At 36.0% G+C, this 14,331-nt stretch overlaps 1 protein-coding gene across 1 annotated transcript; it reads right to left on the bottom strand.

Moving 5' to 3' along the window:
* Nucleotides 1-6,531: 6,531 nt before the first annotated feature.
* Nucleotides 6,532-7,752, bottom strand: LOC109436912 (olfactory receptor 52A5). The gene has a single exon (XM_019715791.2). The coding sequence runs from the start codon at nucleotides 7,728-7,730 to the stop codon at nucleotides 6,780-6,782; it is 951 nt and encodes a 316-aa protein (XP_019571350.2). The 5' UTR covers nucleotides 7,731-7,752; the 3' UTR covers nucleotides 6,532-6,779.
* Between the last annotated feature and the right edge of the window lie 6,579 nt (nucleotides 7,753-14,331).

Here is a 14,331-nt window from a genome sequence, read left to right as displayed (position 1 = left end):
CTTGGCCTTAGAATCTTAGCTGATCCCCTAGCAATTCTCAGACCTGGCCCTAGAGAGGTCATTACACTCCTGAAACTCAGCCCTCTTTTGGAGAAGAAAGGTATCCCTTGCTTGAGGGCACATAGGCAGAAAGCACTGTTACCTTATGAGTTGTTTCCAAGAAATGAGAACCAGGAAATCTCAAATTATAGGTTACTTTTAGAGCAAGGTGAATCTGAAATCATTAGGCGTGTGTGGAAAGAAAAGCTGAGAAACGAAAAATTTGTAGAGTGAAACAAATGAATACAATAATTTAATCCACTTTCTGGCCTATGGCCATCCTTGCAGTTTAAGGAAACAGAAAAGATATTTACCTTCATAAATACAGCTGAAACTTATAGTTACAAGAACTTCTATTCTTATTATTACTACCATTATTACCACCAATAAAATTGTTTGAAACCATTATTTTATATATACATATATATAGCACATTTCAGTTTCTTGTTTGTTTTTTATATGCTTAGTGTCAAGAAACATAGTGCCTGCTTTCCCTGTTGCCTAAGCCAATTTGAGAATTCATCATTTACTTCTTTGTTCCACTTTGACACTACTTTTCACCTCTTACATTGGTAATGTTTATGAAATTTTGCAGTGACTACTTGAGTAATTGTAATGTCAGAGTAATCTTCTCAAGATCTCCAGGTGATGAGCTTTACAGAATGTTGGGGAACATTTCAAATGTATCAAATATGAGATTGCATTCTTATCACAAAGTTAATGTAACACATCCCTTTGCCATAGAACATTATTAATTGAATGTAAAATTACGTTGGAAAACTTAACTTTTTTCTTTATTCCCAGAAGCAGAGCCTAGTGTGTAAGTTGATAATATGTTTGATAATTTGGTCTTTATTGCATTTAAGTTGATAACATTGTACTGTATAATAGAAATTGCTAAGAGAGTAGAACTTAAATGTTATTACCCAAAAAAGGGTAAATATGTGAGATAACGGATGTGTTAACTCGGGGGAAATATTTTCACAATGTGTACATACGAGTATATCAAATCATCATATTATACACTTTAAATAGCTTATCATTTTTTTGTTAATTATACCTTAGTAAAGCTGGAAAACGAAAAAAAAAAATGAAAATAAGGGTTTTTAACTAGTTATGAGCCAACTTCCTAACTCCAACCAAGAGGTGATATATCAGTTGTTGGTTCTATAATCAGACTTCTGGGATGGTATAAGTAATCTATGACTGTATGTCTCAGAATATATACATATATATTCTATATACTCAATATTCACTGTAATTAATAAGGATGGATAAAATACCGCCATATCTTTTGTTTCCTTTTTAAATTTTCCAATGAGACCTGTGGTCAAGCAATTTCTCCACAAATTTGGCTCTAAAGGTTATTACATTTGTTTTCCTTTTTACCCACCTTTTAAAACTTGTTCTGCAAATATCTTATCTCCATTTTGTCTCTGTGATATCAATTCCTTCTTTAATTTTCTTTCATTTTCTCTTTATCAATTACTTCATGGGTGTCTCCCATCATTTGCCTTTTCTTCTATATCTTAAAGCATTTGCTCTATATATGTTCCTTTCCTAAACAGATAAACATGTTCAAGTTTCATATCAAAGGAAACTAAAGAATTCTAGAGAACTATCTCACTCTTTTTATCAAAGCAAATGTTTTGAAGTAGGCTATCCTTAATCCCCTCTTTGTCTTATTTCCCAGTTGCTCTTCTTTATGTCATAACATCATATTGTTTCCTTTCTCTCTATTAAATCTATTCTTCCTCATTTTGTGGAGGTCATCCATTTTTATAATTAGCAACTTGAGCAAGTACTTCCTTGTCTCCATGGAAGTTAACATGCTTCATAATTTCTACATGATTAACACCAAACTTTGGAATTATTTACTATATTTATTTCGTGCCAATATTGTCAATTGCTTTATCTTTTAATTCTCTCACTTCTTCTGTCACGGTTTAATTTTGAAAATGTATACTAGGTTTCTCTAGCAATGGGGGTTAAAACTATAGAAACAATTTCCCTCAGTCTTTCTCTCTTTCTGAATATGGATAGATAAGTGATTGATAGATGGTAGATAGATAGATAGATAGATAGATAGATAGATAGATAGATAGATAGATAGACACGGGTATTAGAGAGCAAGTTGGAATAATGCGTTACAAAGTACAGTATATATAGAACTCATGCATATCAAGAAAAGAGTGCTGCAATCAGGGAAAAGAGAAAATGCAGACACTAAGTCAAACATGCTGTGCTTGTTGAGTACCTGTAAAAAGGTCAGGGTAATTGAAAAGAAATAAGCAAGGGAGATTCACTTTAAAAAGATGAATCTTGAGAGATAACAGCGGTGCAGAGAGGAATGTGTGCTTTTTTTTATCAATTACAATTGACATTCAATATTATATTAGTTTCAGGTGTACAGCATAATGGTAAGACATATAAATTATCCCACCAGTAAGTCTAGTTCTCAACTTGCATTATGCATAGTTATTACAATATTGTTGACTGTGTTGTCAACATATTACAATATGTTGACATATTCCTTATCCTGTGATTTATATTCCTGTGACTATTTTGTAATTTCCAATATGTACTCCTTCATCCCTTCATCTTTCTCACCCAACCCTCCTAACTCCTCTCCTATCTGGAGACCTTCAGTTTGTTCTATGTATCTATGACTCTATTTGTTTTGTTTCTTTCTGTTGGTTGCCTATTTTTGCTCTTTAGATTCCACATATAAGTGAGATCATATGATATTTATCTCTCTCTGTCTGACTTATTTCACTTATCATAATACCTTCTAGGTCCATCTATGGTGTCATGGTAAGATCTCATTTTTTATGGCTAATATTCCATGATATAAATATACCATATCTTCTTTATCCAACTGTCTATTAATGGGCATTTCAGTCGCTTATATATTTTGGCTATTGTAAATAGTGCTGCGGTGAACATAGAAGTGCATATATCTTTTTGCATTAGTGTTTTGGATTTCTTTGAATAAACACCCAAAAGTGGAATTGCTAGGTCATTAGGTCATTGCTAGGTCAATTGCTAGGTCACTAGTTTTAATTTTTGAGGAAACTCCAAACTGTTTTCTGTATTGGCTGCACCAATTTACAGTCCCACAAACAGTGCACCAGGGTTCCCTTTTCTCCAGATCCTTCCCAACACTTGTTGATTGTTGACTAATTGATGACAGACATTCTGACAGGTGTGAGGTGGTGGCTCATTGTGGTTTTAATTTGCATTTCTCTGATGATTAGTGACGCTGAGCATCTTTTCATATATCTATCTATTGGCCGTCTGTATGTCCTCTTTGGAGAAATGTCTATTGACATCCTCTGCCCATTTTTTAATTGGATTGTTTGTTTTTCTGGTGTTGAGTCATACAAATTCTTTATAATTTTTTTATATTAAGCCCTTATCAGATATACCATTGGTGAATATTTTCTCCTAATTCAGTAGAATGTCTTTTCATTTTGTTGACGGTTTTCTTTGCTGTCAAAAACTTTTTAGTTTGGTGTAGTCTCATTTGTTGTTGTTGTTTTTTTCTTTTGTTTTCCTTGTTTGAGAAGATAGATCAGAAAAAAAATATTGCTAAGGGCAGTGTCGGAGAGTTTACTGCCTGTATTTTTTCTAGGGGTTTTATGGTTAAAGGTCTTACATGTAAGCCTTTGAACCATTTTGAGTTTATTCTTGTATATGGAATAAGAAGGTTTATTTTTTTTGTAGGTATCTGTCCAGTTTTCTCAACACCATTTATTGAGTAAACCATCTTTACTCCATTGTTTATTTTTGCTTCCTTTGTTAGATATTAAATGAACATATATTAATATTTGTGGGTTTATTTCTAACCTCTCTATTCTGTTCCATTGATTTATGTGTCTATTTTTTGCAACACTATGGGTTTTTGATTACTATAGATTTGTAGTACAGTTTGAAATCAGGTTGCATGATACCACCAATTTTCTTGTTCTTTCCAAGATTGTCATTGCAATTCAGGGTCTTTATATAAATTTTAGGATTATTTGTTCTAGTTCTGTGAAAAATGCCATTGGTATTTTAATAGGTATTGCATTGAATCTATAGATTGCTTTGGGTAGTATGGACATTTTTAACTATGCTAATTCTTCCTACCCCAGACCATGGTATACGTTTCCATTTATTTGTATATTCTTCACTTTATTCTTCAGTGCCTTATAGTTTTCTGTATCTTATAGTCTTTTACCTCCTTGGTTAAATTTATTCATAGTTGTTGTTTTTTATTTGATGCAATTGCAAATGGGATCATTGTTTACTGTTAAAAAAAAGAAAAGAAAGATAAGAAAAAAAGACAAAAAAGGAGGGGTGGAAAAGACTCCTCATTTGTAAGTTGTTCTGAAGTAGAACTTGTCTAAAGGAATAATAGTTTTTTTGTGGTAATCCTTTGTGGTAAGGTGTGGGCCTTCCAGTTGTATAAACTTTCTGCAGTAATTGACCTCCTCCTTTCTTGTGGGTCCCGGAAAGTTAGTTTCATGGCATCCTACAAGAGCTCTTGGCTCTTGTGGGTTATTAGAGATCAAAAATCACAGTGAATGAAAATCTATCATGTCATTTTCTCTTTTCTTACAGCATTTACTTTAGAAAACTTTTAATTATAAATTATTTCTCTGTCCTTTAAGATGTAACTTAATTAAAAGAGTGGAGAGTGTTACAAGTTATGACTGGCTTTCTCAGGATCTGGGGGCCATCCCTTTGAAATGTATTCATTAAGAATGATGTTGCACCGATTTTCCAGTCTCTGTGGGAGGGTAGGAGCCTAATTTTGGTGTGCCCTTGTTCCAAGTTGTAAAATTCTCTCCTGTTATGAAGATAAAGTTTAAAGTTTAATTGGTATAGCCAATTAGCAAACACAGATGGCCTATAATCCATCCCCCTCCACCCCCAGCCAAACCCAGCTCTTAAGAATTGATTTCAGGAGAGCTGAGTATTTACGCTTGGTTTGTGGTTTGTACCCCTATTGCTGGCCATAGTATCAGAATAAAGTGAGTTTCTGTGTGTTCATTCTGTCCTACGGGATTTTTTTAACAAATGTTAAAGGAATTTTTTTTCCCCACCTATTTAGGTGAAGACTGTTGTGAGTAGTACATTCAATGAAGATAAATGCCTGACTAGCTAGGTTACATATTGTGCTTCCAGTTCATGTACCAACAAATTTATCATTTGTCATGCAGGCTGTGCTGGTTAACGATTGACTGCCTCTCAGATCCAAATTAACTTTTGCCGTCTCTGTGAAAGTGTATGTACCTTGGCCCTCTTAAGTACTTCTTTACCAGCTGGTACAATGCTAAACTTTGTCAGTAGAGGGCACTGGTAAGGCACTGCAAGAAGAGAGGGGCTTTGCTTCCTGGTTGCTGTGTGCTCACTCTACAGTCTCTTGCAGTTTGGGTGCCTTCTCTAGTTTCCAGCAGGCTCCTAGAGTTCTCACAACTTCTCTAGGGCTCATATTCTGCAGTGCAGGAAGCAAGCAGCATCCATTGGCCAGCAGATTCCTTAGCAACTCATGAACAACTCTTCCTAGCACCCTAAAGGGTGAATATCTGGCAAGTTCCACTGGAGCAATATCACGGCCACTTTTCAGTCTTTCTATGCTTCAGTGCTGTTCCTTCTCTAATGAGGTCTGGATTTCAGACCAGAGCTTCACATATTTTTCTTTAATGCTTAGAAATATGATTCACCTTAAGATAACTTTGGTACGTATTATGAGGTGGCTGTTGATAGGTCGGCCAGTAAAGGAATGCACATGGTCGGGCAAGTTAAGAAATTTTTATTGTATGAGAGAAAGGTTTACCGGGCTGAGCAAAAGATGGTTACAGCCTGGGCTGCTGTCTGAAGGAGACTTGCAGCCCAGAGGAGAGGGTGAGGAGGTTTCATAGGGACTGTACTGACAGGGTGATATTGTTTGAACAGAAAATGTTGACTGCCGGCAAGTCAGTAGCTCTTTGTGGCATTTTCTGTTATCGCAAGTTTGGCTCTGTCGGCAGGTGCAGGCCAATGGACATGCCTGTCTGTTGTTTTCTTGAAGACATGGCTCTGTCTGTAAGTCAAGGTCTCTGAGAGCTAACATTCATAGACCTAACATTAAGTCAAGGTCTCTAACATTCAGAGACCTAACAGATGTCACAGTTCATTTTTTCATACACTCATTTAGTTGTTCTAGCTCTACATTTTGGGAAGACATTTTAATTCCCATTAAATTGCTAAGACATCTTATTCCAAAGTTAATTGACATGTATGTATGAGTATGTCTTAATATCTCATGGGTTAACACAGAAATCACAATGAATATCAGTCTTATTTTTAATAAAATAAGAAATACAAACTGTCAAATGTAGGGTGTGCAACAAAAGCAATGGTTAAAATAAATCCATACTTGAAAATACATATATTACAAAATGGCAAGTTTGAAAACCAATAATCAAAACTTTCTTATAAAGAAGTAAAAAGAACTGCAAATTATACACAATGAAAGTAAAAGGAATGAAGTGATAAATATTAGATTAGCAATCAAATGCATTACAGATGGAGAGCTAATATCAGTGTTAACCTGGATAATTTTTATGTCAACCTAGCTGTAGTTTTAGAAATAAACGCCTTTAAGATGAGCATGATGATGTTAATCCCCAATAATGAACACACAGAGTCCCATCTCTCTCCATCTCTAGGAAATAAAAGAATTCTCTACATGACAACAGGCATTTGATAGATCACTGCTGGGACCCATGATTCACAAGAAAAATCTGTGCCACACGTTTACGAATTACCTTGTTTTTTACACCATAGACAATAGGGTTGAGTGCAGGAGGCACAAGGAGGTAAATAGTAGACAGAAGAATGTGTGTAGAGGGGGCAACATGGCCAAAACGGTGGCTGAAGAAAGAGAAAAAGGCAAGAATATAAAATTCAAGGAAAACCAAAATATGAGCTGTACATGTGTTAAGCGCCTTGAGTCTTGCCTCTTTTTGGTGTAGACGAAAAACAGCCTGGCAAATAAGGATATAGGATATAAGGATAAAAATCATGTCAAATCCCAGAACTGTAAAACCCACAAAAAGACCGCATGCTTTATTGACTCGGCTGTCTTCTGCAGCCAGTTTCACTACAGCCATGTGCTCACAGTAAGAGTGCGCAATAAGAATGGAACGGAACACATGCAGTCTTTTGATTAAAATGGGTAGCAGACCAACTAGCACTGTAGCTCGTATTGCCACCATCACTACCATGCGACCCAGAATAGAACGTGTGAGGATGGATGTGTGCCTCAGTGGATCACAGATGGCAATATAACGGTCAAAAGCCATGGCCAGAAGGATGCCAGACTCCATGCACTGCAATGCGTGAATGAAGAACAGTTGGGCTAGGCAGGTGTCAAAGGCCATGGAACAAGATCTGAACCAGAAGATAGCCAACATCTTGGGAGCAATGGCTGCACAGAGTCCTATGTCAGTGGCTGCCAACACAGCCAGGAAGATGTACATGGGCTGGTGCAAGCTGGGTTCTGTGGGGATGGTGATTAGTAAAATGATATTTCCCAAAAGAGCCACCAGGCACACAGCAAAAAAAGGAAACCCAATCCAAAACTGCACATGTTCTAGTCCAGGAATTCCAATCAAGATTACAGTTATGGGGTTCAAATATGATGTATTGAAGGATGTCATAGAGGTTGGTATTCTGTCTTCTTACCACTGCTTCTGATAACCTGCAGGAGAAAATTGAATGGGATGTCAAAAGGCTTTAGCCCTCACTATCATTCAACTATTATCATTCAACTGTACTGAACATTGAACAAATAATTTCAGTGCTTTGGATGGCAATTTAACCAGAATGATCTGAGGTTCTACAATACATGTCAGAATGGCAGAAACAAAAACAATCCTGCCGACCCACCAGAGCTGAAAAATAGGAAAGTTTCAGGATTTGTGACTTAGCTCTTTTGAAAATGGAAACCATGGAACTGAGAGCACTGCTTTTTGGCATCTTTCATGAGCTCTAGTCTAGTTTGTCTGAAAAGCCACCATTAGTTGTTTTTCTTCATCTACTTCTAGATGCCAGCCCAGGAGCCTTGGTGTCACACAAGAAACCCTGTTTCTGTTGCCCGATTACATTAATGTATAATCCTGTGATAGTCTTCAATATTACTCACATGGTTCCTGGTGCTGGGGAGCAAGTCATTTATCCTTGAGTCATTGGCATCGTGTTACAAATAGAGTATTATAGAAGAGAGTTTACCCTTCTTATATTAACTCATTCCTTCATCTAAATATTGAACAAACTAATGTTTTTTAGGGCACGAAATGTAACCCTTAGAAAAGATTTGAAAAGAGTACTCTTTCAGACACAGACAGATGAAACTTGTTTTCTAAGTGAATTAAGACTCACTTATGTTTAAGGTAAAGTTGTTGAGTGGAATAGGGAATGTGGAATAGAACTATTTTAACTGACGCTTAGGAGTGAGGAGAAGAACAAAAACAAGGAGAAAAAGAAAAACAGAGGTACCACATTCAACAAGTATGGACAATTTAAAATAGGACAGTGTATTTATTAAAAACAATAATTCTTCAAATATATGGTGATGGAAGGAGAACTGACTCTGGGTGGTGAACACACAACGGGATTTATAGATGATGTAATACAGAATTGTACACCTGAAATCTTTGTAATTTTACTAACAATTGTCACCCCAATAAATTTAAATAAAAAGAAAAACAATTCTGACTGGTTTAGATATACTCTGAAGCTAGATTAACATAACTATGTATTCTTCCCAGAGGTTAAAGATCAGCAGGTCTCTAGACTCTTTGATCTCTGGGTAAAATTTTAATCCTGTTTTGCAGAGTGGACTCCCTACTTTTTCTTTTTAAATAACTTTATATGAGTGATTAGCTGTGATTTGAACGCTGAAGATCTTTTGAATACAATCCTCATTTCTTAATACCTCCCTAGTTCAACAATCTTTCCAGATTGTGCCTCATTACTTTGGGGGTGGGGGGAGAGAGTCAAATCCATTAACAACAACAACAACAAAAACACTTTTTTCTTCCTTTGGTCTCAATTTCATTAATCACCCTCTACCATTTTAAACTTCACATTTTGATTCAATCTATCCATGTCTAAGCACTGCTCCCAATCACTCCTACACATTTCCTCAGGTCTGGTCACCTCCATACACCCTGGAAAAAGAAGTTCTTGATGAATAGCAATAGAAGTCTCTACTTCTGTTTTCCTCTGCATGGCAATTTCTTGAAAAATATCAGAAAAATGGCTGTTTTATGGCCACAGAAAGTATTTGTGTAGGAGTAAAAAAAGGATGTTGTGTTCGATAATTCTTAAATGAAAAAAGAATTGACAAAGGGACACTGAAATCTCTGCTTGTGATCCTGCAACAATAAAAATGAGTGAGGTATATAACATATAGACAACATAAATTATATTATATAAATATTTTACATAGATAAATTATAATATGGCCGACATAGTTGTAAATATGGATTAAAGCAATAAATATTGTTGAGAAAAATAATTTCCTTCGATATCTATATGTGCTACATGGGGATACATGGTGAAGGAAGTAGTGAAACGTATGAACATTGTTGCTAGTATTTATATATATATGAGTTGCCAGAAATTGTAGAAGCTAAAAGACAAAAAGATCTCATAAACTAAAAATATAATTATTTCCTTAAAAATCATTCAATAATTGATAGTCTAAAGGCAAATATACTTGATGATAATGCCTTTATCAGATTATTTGCCGATTGTGATTTATAATAAGAAATATATGTTTAGTCTTCATCCCCTTTCCTGACACAGGGCTCTTAAAATCCTTGTAATTTCCCAACTGTAAAGAGCAATAGGAGCACCTTTTGTTATAATAGGGTTTTGTCCTCAGTTCCTGAAATAGCTCCAGAGCAATAAAGATAAAAGGAGTATCTTTTGTTATTCTTAACAAGCACTTTTTAACTACACCTGAGTTTATGGTAGTGAGGTGATTTTTTTGGATAGCCACAGGGTGGGGCTGGTCGCCAGAGGAATGCTACTTGTAATTAGAGGGTTGGAATCTTCAGCCCTACTACCCGACTTCTGAGGAAGAAGAGGGGTTGGCGATTGACTAAATCACCCCAAATCCCTGATTTAATCAATCACACTTATGTAATGAAGCTTCCATAAAAATCCCTAAAATGGGAGATTTGGAAATCTTCCCAGTCGCTGAACATATAGAGGTGCTGGAGAGGTTATGCAAGCTCCATACTCCTTCCCACATACCTTGCATTATGCATCTGTTCCATCTGGTTGATAAGTAAACTGTTTTCCTGAGTTCTGTGAGCCATTCAACAATTATCAAACTCAAGGAAGGGGTTGTGGGAACCTCTGATTTTATAGCCAAGCCAGACATAAGTTGTGGGTAGTCTCTCAACCCACTACTTTTGTGTAACTTAAGGACCCACGGCTTGGAATTAGACTGTGAGGTGGGGAAGAGTCTTAAGGGAGTGAGCCCTTAACCTGTGAGATTTTATGCTAACTCCAGGTAGATAGTGTCATAATTGAATTAAATTACAGGACACCCAGCTGATGTCTGCAGAGAATTGGCGAATTTCTTGTGTAGGAAAACCCCCCACATACCTAGGACTGTTGGTGCAAGTGTGAAACTTCAGAGCCAGTTCAAAATGATCCCATCTTGTTTAACAAGATACTGAGTTGCTCTTCAGAGACAACAGAGCCAAACCGCCTGTCATGCAGCTGAAGTATGTGCAGAGAACTAAACTTTGACCTCCATCTGCACCCAGGAACAAAGTGTCCCAACCTCCTGCCGCCACCCTTGGAACCAAAGAACTGGGATATAACTGGAATTTAAACACCCAAACCCTTTCAGAAGTGAAGAGTCTGTTGTCCAGAAAGATCCAGTGCTGACGCCCCTTCCCACGCATGGCCAAGTTCGAAATTCCTCCAGTTAAGGCTTTCACCACCAGCGCTTCTGCATACCTGTTCCCCCAACCCCTTAAAAACCCTTAACCTAATTCAGCAAGCCAGATGGGTTTGAGGTACCATTAGTATCCCATCTTCTCAGTTGGTACCTTCTTAATCAATAAACCTTTCCTTACTCCAGACTCTGATGTTTTGAGTTTTGGCCTTTCAATGTGTCGGGTAACAAGTGTAGCAAGAAAAACAATCTGTATGTTTTCCTTTTACCTAGTATTCAGCAAGTGGTTAAAATCAATGACTTGAAAATCATACAGATGACCTATCTACTAATTCTGAAGCCCTCACTTACCATTTATGGAATCTTGCTGAAGTACCATACCCAATACTCTAAGTTTATTCATTTGTAAATTAAGTGCACTATCCTCACTTAGCTGTTTTCAATGAGATCATATATAGAACAGATAAATGTCTGGAACAATTCAAATACTCAGTATATGGTAGCTTATAAAAAACCTGATTATTTTGTTAAAGCAGAAATAGGCTGTGGAATGTTTAGGAGAGTTAAAACACAGAGAAGTGAAAAATTCTTGATGATAGAACTAAAGAAAACTGCATGAGAAGAAGAAATTTCTAAAGTTTAAGAGCCTTTTTCCATCATTTTATATGTAAGACTGGCCATTCCTCCAAGCAGTAATCAAATGATCAGAGTTGCAGACATTGTTGCAGTTTTAAAAAGTCATATGAGTCAAGGAAAAAATGTATTTGTAATAATCACTCCTCTTTTACTGGATTGAGTACATAGAACTGAAGTGGGAAAATACATACATCTAAATTTCATTAAATCCAGTTTCTAGGACAGACAACACGTTATGAGCTTCATTACCCTTAGGTTTTTTGGTTTTGTTTTTTTTAATCTAAATACTATCATATAACAGGTTGTCTCTTTCTTACTGAGTGGAAGAGGAAGAAACGATTATAATAAGTGATTTCTAGCAGAGGCAAGGGGGTAAAAAGGAGGTTTAGGTTGTTCTTTAACCTACTACACAGAGGACTAAGCTGCTGGGAGCAGGTACTAAATCTTTTCAAGGCATATGATTCTCCTATCTTTTCTCTACTGTCTATAGTCCTCAAAAACTCACCACATCTCCATAGACACCAATGGCAGTTTACCTCTAAATTATCCTTTTTCATTTTCAATGAATCAGAAAACATTAGAATTAATGAATATCTAGTCAACTAGAACCCAGCAAACTTGGAAACAATCCTGCTTATGCCTTTAATTACTTGGGATTGAAAAATACAAGAAAATATGACCTAATTGCTTATGAAAATCTTTCAACTCTAAATTATGTTAATCTAGCCCATCATTCTTTTTTTTTTTTATAAAAAATTCTAAACACAGAGGAAACATGGACAGAGAAAATGAGTAAAACAAGATTTAAACCCTATTCTATATTTTAAAAAAATAAACTGTTATAACAACCACTTATCAGCTCCCGGTTCCCAATTTGTAGGGGGGAAAAAATAACTTACCTGGAATGAACCAAGGGTTGCCCTGAAATGTGACTAGGCTGGTTACATCAATTTGTTTCTACCAAAATTTCCAGCACATGTTAAAGAAAGAGTGGCTGGATATTCCTAAGTGCCTGGGTTGATCACAGAGCATCCTCATCCTTCTGAGGCCCCTAGAGAAGCATTACTCGTCTCATCCCAGAGGCAAGTTGGTGTCAGACTGGAACACAGGGTCAGAAAATGCTCCACGTTCTAGAAGAATGAGAACTGGGGAATATCTGGTCTTGAGTCTGTCAGAGACAGGGAAACCTCCGCCCTCTACCCTTCTTTAGTTCTTACAGCTAGACTACTAATAAAATAAAAATATTGACACAAGATTAGATTAATTGGACAAAAAAACTATTTAATACATGTTCATGACAGACTCACAATACCATGATGCTCAGGTCATAAAATGAGGCTCAAAGAAATGATCAAACCAGGCACCTTTTTATACTTTTTAGACAAACATGTTTGTGAGAAATTGATAGGACAAAGAATTAGAAAGGAATTAGAAAGGAATCTAAGCAAGGCTTAAAGGTATTGCGAGGTTTGTTTATACAGGCTTTTGGGCTCTGGATTTTTAAAACTCTTATAACAAGGTTATCTCTTAGCCCTTAAGAGCAGGGAGGGCACCTATCACATAGAAATTTATTTCCTGCACTTGAAGAGAGAGGAGAGTCAGAGAGCTTCTCCCTCTTCTGCTGCTTTTCAAATGATTTTGATTTGAAATAATTAGTATGCCATTGTGGGAATTCTTGGGGCTACTTGCCCTGGGTCTCAACAGTGAAGAAGCCAGACACAAGACCATATATTATATGCTCCCATCTATTTTAATGTTCAGAATAGACAAATTCGTAATGACAGAGAGTGAATTAGTGGTGACCAGTGACTGGAGAGAAATTAGAAATGGGCAATGTATGCTAATTGGTATGAGGTTTGTTTTAGATTGCTGGAAAAGTTCTAGAATTAAACTGTGCTGATGGTTGCACAACTTTGTGAATATCCTAAAAACCAGTGAGTTGTATACTTTAAATTGATGCATTTTTCAGTGTGTGTGAATTATATTTCAATTGAAATAAAATAATTATTCCCTTCTCTAGTTTCCCTGGTCCTCTGCATGATCTCCTCTAGTTATGAGAAATCCACTAACTTGAATGAAAAATTTTTACTGTAATGTAAAAACAAAGTACTAAAATAGCCTTGAACTATCTTATAAAATTTATGAATTTTGCATGCAACGAAGCAATCTGTAGAGAGATACTCAAATTCAAATTGATTAGAAAAACCTACAACAACCTTGGTAAATTAAAAAATACACACATGCACACACACACACACAGAGTGTCCAAAAAATGTATATAAATTTTAAGAAAGGAAAAAACTGTTTTAAAATTACACTGATGGTAACCACTTTGAGTACCCCTTGTAATTGCAGAAGTCAAATGTGACTTGTATTCATCTTTTGTTATTGGTATATATTGAGTAGTATAATTTTAATACAGCTTTTTCCTTTCTTAAAATGTTTATACATTTTTTGGCACTGTGTGTGTGTGTGTGTGTGTATCCCTTACTCTCTGTATAGTTTGCTCTTATATCGTTTTCTGTGTTGTCAGAAGTTTAAGACTGCCTTATATCAGTGTTCTCTCCTAAACAATGTTGGAGAGTGCTAGGCTCTTTCTCATTCTTTCTCCTACATAAATTCTGGTAAGGCTTTATAGAACCTTCATAGCCGATATTATAAGGAAGTGTTGTGGTACATTTTCAATACTTTTCTACTGAGTCATT

The sequence above is a fragment of the Rhinolophus sinicus genome, linkage group LG06, assembly GCF_036562045.2.
Source record: "Rhinolophus sinicus isolate RSC01 linkage group LG06, ASM3656204v1, whole genome shotgun sequence".
NCBI classification, from domain to species: Eukaryota; Metazoa; Chordata; class Mammalia; order Chiroptera; family Rhinolophidae; genus Rhinolophus; species Rhinolophus sinicus.
Note: the sequence above shows the minus strand (reverse complement) of the source record. Positions and strands in the feature narration are given on the sequence as shown.

Bases quoted from the DNA above. Each gene is read 5' to 3' on its own strand.
- LOC109436912 (XM_019715791.2), bottom strand. From the start codon at position 7,730: ATGACATCCTTCAATACATCATATTTGAACCCCATAACTGTAATCTTG.